Source organism: Styela clava, chromosome 15 (genome assembly GCF_964204865.1).
Source record: "Styela clava chromosome 15, kaStyClav1.hap1.2, whole genome shotgun sequence".
NCBI classification, from domain to species: Eukaryota; Metazoa; Chordata; class Ascidiacea; order Stolidobranchia; family Styelidae; genus Styela; species Styela clava.
Window position 1 is genome coordinate 14,689,073 of NC_135264.1, and position 12,657 is coordinate 14,701,729.

At 38.2% G+C, this 12,657-nt stretch overlaps 2 protein-coding genes across 2 annotated transcripts; one reads left to right on the forward strand and one right to left on the reverse strand.

The window, feature by feature from the left end:
- Nucleotides 1-2,931: 2,931 nt before the first annotated feature.
- LOC120334491 (serine/threonine-protein kinase/endoribonuclease IRE1-like) lies at nucleotides 2,932-6,488 on the reverse strand. The gene is made up of 2 exons (XM_078109362.1): nucleotides 6,345-6,488; nucleotides 2,932-4,448 (listed from the first exon to the last, which is right to left on the reverse strand). Exons 1-2 carry the CDS (start codon nucleotides 6,451-6,453, stop codon nucleotides 3,529-3,531), a joined length of 1,029 nt encoding a protein of 342 aa, XP_077965488.1. The 5' UTR covers nucleotides 6,454-6,488; the 3' UTR covers nucleotides 2,932-3,528.
- A 1,633-nt stretch (nucleotides 6,489-8,121) lies between these two features.
- On the forward strand, nucleotides 8,122-12,461 carry LOC120334323 (serine/threonine-protein kinase/endoribonuclease IRE1-like). The gene is made up of 3 exons (XM_078120600.1): nucleotides 8,122-8,345; nucleotides 8,923-9,033; nucleotides 9,541-12,461. Exons 1-3 carry the CDS (start codon nucleotides 8,210-8,212, stop codon nucleotides 10,452-10,454), a joined length of 1,161 nt encoding a protein of 386 aa, XP_077976726.1. The 5' UTR covers nucleotides 8,122-8,209; the 3' UTR covers nucleotides 10,455-12,461.
- The last annotated feature ends 196 nt before the right edge of the window (nucleotides 12,462-12,657 follow it).

Below are 12,657 nucleotides of genomic sequence, written 5' to 3' on the forward strand. Positions count from 1 at the left end.
CTGTAAGCAGAGCCGGACTTGCATTTTCTCCCTAGAGTCAGGGTCGAAATTATGAATTCGGATTTTCAGTCTTCCAAGGATGATAAAAGAAGTTAAATTGTTCTACAAAAATCCAAAAAGCATTTATTCTACCAAGCTTCTCTAGCAGTCTATCAGAAATTGTTTAGTTTACTTTTTAATTGTCACTCACTACACTGTGGTAAACTTATTGATTTTAATCCAAATTCAGCTACCCTTTTATTCTGGCACTGTCCCAATCTTAGTTATTTCTCTCTATCGGAAACAGACCAACATTTGATATTTATGTGCATGCAATTGCGTTTCTTGTCACAGTTGTAAAATGCTTGTCTAAAAAGAAGGCTGACGTCGGTCAGACGAAACGTTACAGAAATATATTTGTGTAAGTGTGCAGCAAGACAAATGTAATTAAATTGAATAACCAATATATATGGAGGTAACTAATTTTGTTCGCCTGCTTCACATCAAGTTGTGTGAAGGAACTGCAATCTACGCCATGGGCAGGGGGGTTATTCACTTGGATAACAATAGAAATAAATAGGGGAAAACGGAATAAGATAATGGTATAACCCTACCCTAACATGGTACACACACTACGGGTGTACCTATTTTTTGTTGTTGTTGTTGTTATACAAAGGTGATAAAACTGCCTTTTTTCTTCGAAATTTGATTTTATCAAAGTTCGAGCTGGAGTCGGAATCGAAATTTTTTAAACCCGGAGTTGGGAGTTGATACTTGTAAATTTCCGCTGCTATAGGAGTCTAGACCAGGCATGTCCAACCTTTTTAGTGTTGCGGGCCACTTTCACATGAGGAAATTCATTGCGGGCCGCAAACGTTTTGGCGGAAATATATGTACCAAGATGACGCACAACCTGAACTATAACCTGGTACACATACTATGTTCCGGTTGTGCGCCATCTTGGTACGGATACTTTGGAAGCACAAATGTTTTTACCCAACTAAAATACCAGCCCAGTGCCGACTGCCGATTTACTTAAGAATTTGAGCGTCGCTAAATCAAACGCCTGGATTGCACAACCCTTTGCGGATTTCTGAACACAACTTGCACACAAACAACAAGAAGTCCAACTTAACATTTATGCAAAATACACTACCCTCAAGCAATGTAGGACTACATCGGCATAAAAAAATTAGCTTACTCCTATGCTTCGATTTCTTAATTTTCAATTTCAAAAAGAAAGATTTGCACATATACGTTGTGCCTATTGCCGCCGCAATACGCATTGTCATTTGTCTCAGGATGAAAAACTTATCTTCATTTCAGTGGGTGACGGGACATCAATTCAAGTTGCGTATATTTTGGGGCCTCTTTTATCCGAATGTCAACGGGACGCATACAAAATTTTAAAGAGACTGTCGAATTTTGCAATTAAGCGAATCTCTCTCTAAATGCTCTCAACAACTTTGCGACTTCGTCTCAAATATTTATAGAAATCCATATTGTTGCTGTCGAAGCTATTTAGTAATGGAAAAAATGAACTGCTTTCTTCAATTCAAATTGAGTTTTATACAGTTCAAGCTTTGTGATAAATGCCTGTATATCTTCAAAACAGTCTTTAATTAATTTCACAATGGGTAGAAAACTCACAGTATTGTCACAGATGTCGCATATTGAGTGGCCCTCCGCAAAATCATATTCTGTGGCGTTAACAGCGCTTTTCTTGTGGAGGAGCCGCGTGAAATTGCAGCCTCAAATCTAGTAGGATTTGATATCATACCAGAAAATTTTATGTTAAATATGTTTATACGTCCGTATTTATATAAAAACCTCATGCGGGCCGCGGACACCCCTGGTCTAAACTCTATCTAGGTGTCGGTTTGCCATATACGTATCGTCAACAAACTCAAATATATTCACCATGCCCCGAACCATATTCCTATATGAAATTTTCCCCTTATAAAAAGAAAATATGGGAAATTCAAAAATATTTATAATCTTACCAAAGATATAAAACTGAACAGTTTTGTATTGAAAATCACAATAATAATTCAACAATTAGTAAGAGCGTCATGAAATTGTCTTAAAATACCATTCCATTCATTTCATTGACATCATGAAATTACATTTAGGATTCAATCACACTTTAATCTACAGCAGTTTGAGGTGGAATTTCGTAATATAAAAAAAGGTTCTTCACGCTATCGCTAGGTGGCGATAATATGCTAGTTTTGGTACTCCCGAAGTATGCGGACTAAGATAGCGGACACCGGAACGTAGTATGTGTACCAGGTTAGGATTGAGTCATAATTTTATTTCGATTTTCCTTATTTTAGTTCTATAACAAGGTCAGGGACTAACCAAGTAACTTCTGTAGTATTTGTACCTGAAATAATGGCCTAACCATAGACTGGTACACATAGCCTACAACGTTCCGGTGTCCGCCATCTTGGTTTACATACTTCGGGAGTTGCGGTGTTATGCCAGGGAAGTTGGGAAGTTCGATTTCTGACTCATTTTTTATAAAAACTCGGATTTGACTCCGATTCCGCTTCGTAACAAATTTCGACTTCAGACCCGAACTCAGAAAAATAAAATTTTTATACCAGAAAACATTAGCGTAAAACTTTTTAGGGCTCATAGTAAACTTGATGCTTTTTTGAATTTTCGAAAAATATTTTGACTCTTATTATCACCATTGAAATTCCGACTCCGGTCAGTTTGAAAATTTGAGATCGACTCCGGTAAAAACAAGCCAAACTCCGAGCACGCAGCTCCAGTTACTACCGTACTATATATATTTGCGTTTAATACCAAGTGTGTTCCCCCTTTCAAGTATACTATGTGACGAATGGTATACTTCCAAGTATAGTATGTAACAGATAGGTCTATAATACACAATTACTTCACAATAACATAGCAGCTGTTCAGTACAAAGCATTGCACACAGAGTATTTTAAAATATTTTTATTGCTGAATGAGTATCATACCAGTATATATAATAGTTAGAACAACTCAGATTTCAAATACATATTTATACATAACTCTTCAAAATTGCCTTCTTGTGTTTGCAAAAAACGGCAAAGGATGCAAGTTGTAACATCGATAAATACAAGGAGCTAAACGGCCAAGGTCTTAGGTGCACCAACTCGAGACAAAACAGGAAACCACTTGTTCAATCTCTTATATTGGCAAATTGCATGAGAATGTTATTCATAGCAGTACATGTTTCTTAATTAGTGTAAAGCAGTGATTCCAAACCTTTTTTAGTAGCGACTTTAATTAAAAAATAAACTTGTGAAATCTTGCAAAATTATTTTTCATGTTACTTACGTGGTAGTACTCGTATGTTTTTGTTAAAAAACAAGCGACCAAGAGGATTTGCAAGCGATCCAACTTTAGATCACCACCCATACTTTTGGAAACATTGATATGACGCCTACAATTACCAACTGTGGTTAAATTAGTTCAAAACGACGATTTATTTTCAGTCCATTAAAGGTGTGACCTGGGGCATAAGGGGATTTTGTCTGGTCGGGGATAAGAAAATTAAAATTCGGTTCTTAATGAACAATGTGGATAGGACGTCACCTTCATCCCAGGAAACTCGGAGAATGGAGAAGATACCATTCGAAGCATTGTAGGGCATCTCAATTTACCGCCGAGCATTGTATGTTGCTTAATATCAGCGCAAGTCGGCCTTTCTGCGTCATCGAATGCTAACATCCACGCTATCAAATCTATGACGTATGAGGTTCCCATTTTCGCAAGATGATCCAAATCTCTGTTGATATATTTTTTGATATACTTGTTCCAGTCATCCGGATCGCTACCAAAAGGATGGCGACCCCCACTCCACATGAAAAAGTAGACAAGACCGAGAGAGAAAATATCAGCTTTTTGAGAAATGATATCCTTGTTGTATGTTTCTGGAGCTCTCCATCCGTCAGTGCCGACTCGTGCATGGGTCAAGGACGTGGAGGCTCGTCCGCTTCTCATTTCTTTGCTCACGCCGAAATCAGAAATTTTAAGATGTTTTTCGTCGAGTGTGACCAATATATTACTCGGTTTCAAATCACGATGAATTATTTTCTTCTCGTGAATGTGAGCGAGGCCATCAACGAGCTGTTTTGTGAAAATATTTCTGATTTCTTCCGTCAAGTCTTCACAGCTATTTGCAAATTCACGAAGCGTTTCGTTTCTGCACATCTCCATAACGATGAATATGTATTTCACGGGGCCAGATGTGTGAATACCAGACTGTATCATGCTAACGACATTTGGGTGGCGACTCAGTTTCACTAGGATCTTGGCTTCCCTCTCATTCTGCTCGTTATGCGGAATCAGCTTCACTGCAACCGGAGTGACACCAAATTCTCCGTGGATTTGCTGACCTTTGTAAACGAAACCATACTTTGATATCTTTTTATTTTGGGTCATCGAAATTGTTTCTGTCAGCCAGACTTTATCTGAAATAAGTAAAAGAAAGATAATTTACTCTTTGTCTTCGGATCCCGCATATATGCTCACTCCTCCATCCTTGGTCATAATATGACAATAATAGTTATTTTCGGGCTATTTTACGTCTATGTTTATGTTGTGAAGTGTTCCCGCACCAACTAAAATCATTTTAGAAATCCAACTATGATCCATGCTTGATCCGAGTGTTTGTAACCCCGGGACGTCATCATATTTTTTTTTTGTAAATTTTTTATTTTACTACTAAGTGAATTTTATTTGTGTAAGTATTTCAAATCTTAGAAATACATAAAAAATTTGTCATTACTTCGAAGATAAGTAACTTGAACGAGCGAGAAACAGTTGGATATACACTGTTAGTAAAAAGCGACAAAATTTTTTTTTTTCCAGCGGGATATTGGATATTGAAATTTCTCTCTTATATTCGGCACAGCGTAGAGAGAAATAGGATTTACCTATTTATCCCGGGGGAGGGGAAAGCCGATTAGACGGCTTAACCATATGGCGAACCACGGCCTCTCGTCCGGTTACCAGTCCATGACGGGTATGGGATTAGTTTTAGTTATTTGTTTTTCGGAAGCATGGATTTGGTGATGGAGGAAGCCGTAATAGCGTGTCGTGGGATATATACTGTTAGTAAAAAGCGACAAAAAAAACTCTTTCCACTGATGGGATATTGAGGGCGTTTCTTGCACGTTTGATATACTAGTTATTACATATTATGAAATGGGTATAAAAGTCGATTTGGACCAGCGGAAATAAAGGGTTCGTAGCGAATCACTGTGTCACTCATCGAGAACTTTCAAGTCGAGTTTGCGCTGATTTCAGAGTTTTGATTTGGAAAACAAATAATTTTCACGAATTAGAAATACTCTCTAAACCGTTTCTTGGATCCATTTTTGTATACGTAGGAGTATTTGATAGGAGGTTTGAAGGTCTGGCTGGAACAGTGGTTTTCAAACTGTGGGGAGTGTCCCACAAGGGGGACGTGGACAATTTTTGAGAGGGCGTAAAGCTATTAAAAATAAAAAATAAAATTCTTAGATTTGATCTTGCCCGGCCTATTTGTTTTCAAAACTTTTCATTTCTTTCATTATTTACATTTCATCCGTGTATTGTTAACAAAAACATACTTTCACCTTACTATCTGTTATTTGCAACTTATTGTCAGCTAGTTATTTTTGAGGTGGGGCGCGAGACTCAACACATTCTAAAAAGGGCTTGAAAAGTTTGAGAACCACTGGGTTAGAGGTTTGTAATTTCGGATTTGTAAGTCTTGTAAGATATCAGCTGCCAACTAAACTCACCGTCACCAGATACCGCTCCCCGATACTGAAATCCTATACCTGGATCTAATTTATTATTTATGCCTATGACGCTAAAATGCCATAACAGTTAGCCTGTGTTAAGCGAACAACGTATGTCATAAATTTGTGGGTCTGCAACTACTAGGAAGCTCCTAAATAAAGGTGCGGTTTCACTCAGTTATTTACATCTAACTCACTTGTATTAAAGGTTGCACACCCCTAGGGTAAGCGACGTACAACATAGTGGAAATTCGCTGCATGAAATTTCGCCACAAGAGGATTTTGCTGTAAAACAAGTATTTGTGATATTTTATATGGTTTTTGATGTGCATTTCTATTGAAAAAAATCGTTATTTAAGAGTATACCCTAGCCATATTAACCTAACTGTTTTTATAAGAAAATACTTGTTTTACAGCATAATGCTCTTGCGGCGATTTTTTATGTGGCGAATTGCCCTATGCGGCGAAATTCCGTGCACCGAGATTTCCTACGGCGAATTTTTTGGACACGGGTTTAAAGCTAGTCAACGGCCTCAATAGCGAAGATAGTCACTGGTAATCGTTTAGCTTTAAATCTACCTTGCTTGAGTATCACCATGGTCTGGACATTCAGATTCTGAGCTCGTAATTCCGTTGAAGTATTTTCCGTTCTTGAAGTTGAACCTTCATCTAAGGTCGGGTCTTCCATCGTCAGTTTGCCGAATGCATTTCCCGTTTTCCTAAATCTGCAAACGCGACATGTTCTTCGACTCCTTAGCTTCAAATGAATACAACAAAGGACTTATCTGAGCAATATAGCGAGTAATATCACCGACTCAATGAGTATTTTTGAAACTGTATACAAGTGCGTATAGAAAGGTTACTCAGGGAAGTAAGTCAGGGGAAGTATGCTCTTTTGCAAGATAGCAAAAATAGAGAGTATTAATCAATAGCCCAACCGAAACGTAGGAATAAATCCTGATAGCAGTGCTTGGTACCATGCTGTTTATTTTTCTTATCACTTGTGTCTAGAGAATCGCCAGGTCATTAGAAGGGACAACTCTTACATAATTCCCACTGGCTTGGAAGACAAAATTACATGTATTACCCCAGCCAGTTTTTGATTATGTTTAACTCATATACCTTGGCTACTTTGTGAATAAATTGTTTCTGCGCATGTTTCTATACCAAGGGTGGGCAAAGTTCGTTTGCAAGGGCCGCTTCCAGAAGCTCTTTTTCGAAAAGGGCCGCGTTGAGAAAAGTACTTAATCTTTTGTAAAAGACCATATCTTCAGTTACGTTACATTGTTGAACCGGAGATGCAAAAAGATATCAACATTATTTTAACAATTCATAGTTTTGATATTTTATGTAAAGTTTTGAAATAGATCTAAATCTTGTAAGCAGTTGTGAGATCTGTACACAACTTTCTCCAAGAGTAAGGGGGATCACAAAATGCGTTCCGTAGTTTTCCCCGACTTTGTTTGTAGTTTTCATTTTCTCTGTAGTATTATTACGTGACACACCGCACAAATTGTGTGCTTCTATTGTTTTAAATTATGACATCATTTTTCGTGTTACGGCGTGAGTCGTTCAGACTCTCGTCAAAATACTTTGCTTAAAGCAACATAATGCTAATTGAGCGCGTCGTGTGAGTTCCTGAATCTCGTCAATGGCAGAACTAAATACTGTAATAATATTGTCCTGTTACCTTCGACGGTAGCGTTTTGTTCTGATTTTACATCGCAATTGTTAGAATGACCATTCCAGCAAGCGACCATTTTGGTGTTTTCTTCAAATTTGAAGTCAATTTAAACTAACATAGACTTTAGGTTTAGTTACGGCCCCTTCTTTAAATTCTTCTTAACGTAATATAAGCAGAATTAAAAAAAAAAATTGGGGAGGGGGGGTTGGCGTGTTTTGAAATTTAGGTGGTGGTAAATATTTTGCTATCATGGATAAAACTATTTGTAACTCATACATATGTGTTAGGTATTCGAAAAACCATTAACACTGATAATTTTGTCATATTCTATATATTCAAATACAAATTTAGATGCTCCTGAAGTATGCGCACCAAGATGTCGCATAACTTGAACCCTAACCTGTTACAAAACCTGAGTTCAGTTTGTACGCTTTTTTGGTGCGCATACTTCAGGAGGTCGCAATTTTCTTTAAGTTAGGAATTAAGTGTGGTATTACACTTCAAAATTATAGGGAAGGGGGAAGGAAAATTACTGCTTTCGTCGAATCACTTGAACAGCTTCATCGAGCTCAAGGGGTTAGATCGAACTCAATTTAAGAAACACTGACCTAGAGTAACTTTATATAAGCAATTGCATCCGGTTTCAGGAATATACACTGAGTCAGAAATATTACAAGCTATATCGCTTAGCTAACTTCATTGTTGTCTTCATTTGACGCTTAGAAGTTGAAGATTAAGTCGCGTCTGCAAATTTAGGAAAATGGAAGCTTCTTTTGGCAAATTAACGATGGATGACCCGACCTTAGCGGAAGGTTCAACTGTAAAAACGGAACATACTTCAACGGAATTACGAGTTCAGAATCTGAATGTTCAGACCATGGTGATACTAAAGCAAGGTAAATTCCGAACTAACACTGACTGTCTGTGACAATGCCAAGTTATTGAATATATAAAATAGTTTCAAATCAGCGCTGCGGACACGGGGGTAGTGGGTCCATTCCCTCCCAATTTTCAAAGTACGTTTTTAAAAGCTATTTTCCGGGATATGTATCGATACATAAATTCGTACGTCTTTCAGGACACGTAATGGACATATAGATCGTTATGCTTGTTATGGTTTTATTAGTATTTTTCCTCCTTTTACTTTTCAAAAATCGTTTTTCGCTTGAACTGCACCAATTGCTTTAACACTTACAGTGGTTAAGAATATATTTTCCGCCGCTATTATTTTTATTTATTTCAAATATTTCTGTGGACTCCGAGAAATTCGTTTTTTTTGTGCGATGATGTCATCATAATTGAAAACAGCGCTCATTGTGGCGATCCCGCTTTCGCAGTAAGCTCGCACAGCGATCGAGCGAAGTCGTGAACACTGCGGTACGGTGGGATGCTGTGAAAGACGGCATACCGGTATTACTCCGTGTTCATATATTTGAACATAACTCTTTTGTTGATTAAATATGTTTTGTTCAGAATACAATGGACCAGTTAACGCAGATATTGTCACAATGGGAGCTTCTAACGTCACAATTATTCAAGAAAGAGACCAAAATGTGCACTCAAGCAATACGGGATCTGGGGACGGTGAGTTAGTTTAGTTGGCAGCTAGTGTTTTTCTATGTTCAAACATGAATGTGTGAAATATAAATTTAATAACGCAAAACGACGGTCTCGAATGTCACTTTACATAGCGTCACATTGGGACGCGTACTCAGCCGAAACTTTCGACCAGACATTAAAACAAGGATGTGCAACTAGCGGCCCACGGGACATAACCCGGCCCACCAAGCCATTTAGTGTGGGAATTGCCAACACTCAGATTTTTACCCGGCTTGATATCTGAAGTTGATTATGTTATATGGCTCATCGACAAAAATGTTGCACACCCCTAACTATTGGTTGAAATACAAAATCAATCCGATTATTTCTATCAAATGCTCTTCCGAATGCAAAAAAGATCAAAATATCCAAACTAAAATCTGGAAACAGAACGAACCCAACTTGAAAGGCACTGCTTGACTTCCAATTCTACCTCTGTGGGCAACACAGTAATGATTGAAAATTGTCTAAACTCTTCATTACGTATTTCAGATACAGTCTGGCTGACAGAATCAATTTCGATGTCGCAAAATGAAAAGATATCGAAGTATGGTCTCGTTTACAAAGGTCAACAAATCCACGGAGAATTTGGTGTCACTCCAGTTGCAGTGAAACTGATACCGCATAACACAGAAAATGAGAAGGAGGCGAAAATCCTAGTGAAACTGAGTCGCCACCCGAATGTCGTTAGCATGATACAATCTGGTATTTACACATCTGGCCCCGTGAAATACATATTCATCGTTATGGAGATGTGCAGAAACGAAACGCTTCGTGAATTTGCAAATAGCTGTGAAGATTTGACGGAGGATATCAGAAAGATTTTCACAAAACAGCTCGTTGATGGCCTCGCTCACATTCACGAAAAGAAAATAATTCATCGTGATTTGAAACCAAGTAATATACTGGTCACACTCGACGAAAAACATCTTAAAATTTCTGATTTCGGCGTGAGCAAAGAAATGAGAAGCGGACGAGTCGTCACGGCCTTGACCCATGCACGAGTCGGCACTGACGGATGGAGAGCTCCAGAAACATACAACAAGGATATCATTTCCCAAAAAGCTGATATTTTTTCCCTCGGTCTTGTCTACTTTTTTATGTGGAGTGGGGGTCACCATCCTTTTGGTAGCGATCCAGATGACTGGAACAAGAATATCAAGAAATATATCAACAGGGATTTCAATCATCTTGTGAAAATGGGAACCTCATACGTCATAGATTTGATAGCATGGATGTTAGCATTCGATGACAAAGAAAGGCCGACTTGTGGACAAATTAAGCAACATAGAATGCTTGGAGGAAATTTGAGATGCCCTCCGATGCTTAGAATGGTATCTACACCAGTAGTGCCTGAGAGGAGTTCCTACGACAGTTCTAAACGTCCATCATGCGTATCTTCCTAATGGTTTTATTCCTAACCAGTGATAATCTAAACATTTCGTGTTTTGTTAGAAGCACAAAGCAGACGAAACTCTGTTGTGACACAATCAAATCCGATTGCAAACTATTTCTATCAATCAGAAATATTTACCAATATCTAGGTGAGGGTCTTGTAAAGGAGTCTACTCTCGTTAAATCTGGAATATGTATATTGAACATCGAAAAACTCTGGAGTAATCTTGAAAGTAATGTCGGATTCATGAGTCCAAACCTGACATGGATGAACAACGGCCCATGGGCCAAATGCGGCCCGTTGGGTAATTTATTCTGGCCCGCCTGATGCTACCACTGCCAAATTTTGTTGTTTCAGCTAAAAAATGATACTCCCGTAGTATGCGAACCAAGATGGCGGACACCGGAACGTAGTATGTGTACCAAGTTGAAAGTTAGGTCAAGATTCCATTCCAATTTTCCTTATTTTAGTTCTATTACGAGTTCGGGGACTAGCCAAGTGACTCCCGTAGTATTTGTACCTGAAATTATGGGCTAACTTTACCCTGGTACACATACTACGTCCCGGTGTCTCCACATACTAGGGAAGTATCAGGAAGTTGTTGAGATTGCGATTAAATATATTTTTGGCAAGATGCTTATTGTTTTCCACTTTTGGTTTTGTAATTGTAACACTGTAAATATTGTTCATAAAATGTAACTTTTACGTCACAGTTACATGTCCCGCCAGTCTAGGTGGGAATTTTTTTGGCCCCTGGTTCAAAAACCTTGCCCACCCCTGATCTAAACCAAGGGTGTGCAACATGCGGCCCGCGGGCCACAAACCGGCCAGCCAAACCATTTAGTGTGGCCCTTGCCAACACTCGGATTTTCCCCATCAATCATAAAATCCTAATCCGAGAGTTCATGTTTGAAACGTCGCTCACGTGGATAAAAATACAGAATGTATTTAGCATGTATGTAGCACCAATAAATAGTCCCGAGTTTATAACCTAGGTAACGGTATTTCTTTCTCCAAACTTTCTGTTTTACAACCTTCAGGCACCATAGTGTAAAATATACAAGTTCACACTTTCAAACTAGGCTACTTCAATTGTTTTGAGAGTCGAACTAAGCCAAGCTGCTTCCTAGCGAAACTGGAATCCGCACTAAACAGCCATTTTGGCGGGAAATTACGTCAGGCTTTGGCGGAGTCAGAAAATTCAAAATTCGAATCCGTTGCGATCTGAGATATTTGCATATACTTTGGTCCGATAAAAGATATAGCGATACAGCGCAAAACTACTAGATTCACAGTAGTTGGAGTCGTGACTGCAAGTAGGCCTGTCCGTTTGAGAATAAGTGCTGTCAGTTCACCAGTTTACATGATGCCTAAAATTAAATATCCTTCCACTCGATATAATATTGAGTGCAATATTAAGATTTGTTTATCATAAGCTATAAATTCTATGTCGCGATAACATACGAAGCCGGAGGTTTACGTAGCATTGTATGACTTGCGCCTTATGACGCGTAGCCAAATTCGTATTGGTTTGGGACCAAATTCGTCCCACCAATGTATTTTTCATTGACATGCATTTTGCTGATAATATGTGGAAGACTGTCTTCTGAACTCTATGTATTTGATTACTACCTAGTGGACTTATTCTAACATAACCGCGAGATAGTTGTTTTCAGTACAGCTGTTTTTCTGTGTTACGTATAATTCATTGTATATTTAACAACCGTATGTTTGTTTTATGATTATGCAACAGTATATGTAATTTTACATCGTACAAGCGGTGAAATCACAACACGATGATGTAAAAATACGTATAAATAGTTGCTCGTCCAAAATACTGCCGAACGGTCGTATTTTTTACAAAGAAATGGCTGTAAAATTACTAATTTTTTTACAGTATGCGCTGCACCATCTAAGTACCCATTAAGGATAACAAATAACGAAAACAGTTGTTTATTTTCGAGTTGAGTTTTTTATATGTAATGAGAAAGGAATAAAGAAATACAAAATATGAAAAGAGAGGAATATTTCGAAAAGGTTGGGAACCATCGCTCCGAATGCCCGGACAATTTGGGTCGTTAGGTAATTACTAACTAACACATTTAAAGTGCAGAATCGCCTTGGAAATTGATCTATTTACAGCAGTATTATGGCGTGACACACTACACAAATGTTGCGATTCCATTGTTTTGAATTACGAGTCATCTTCCGTA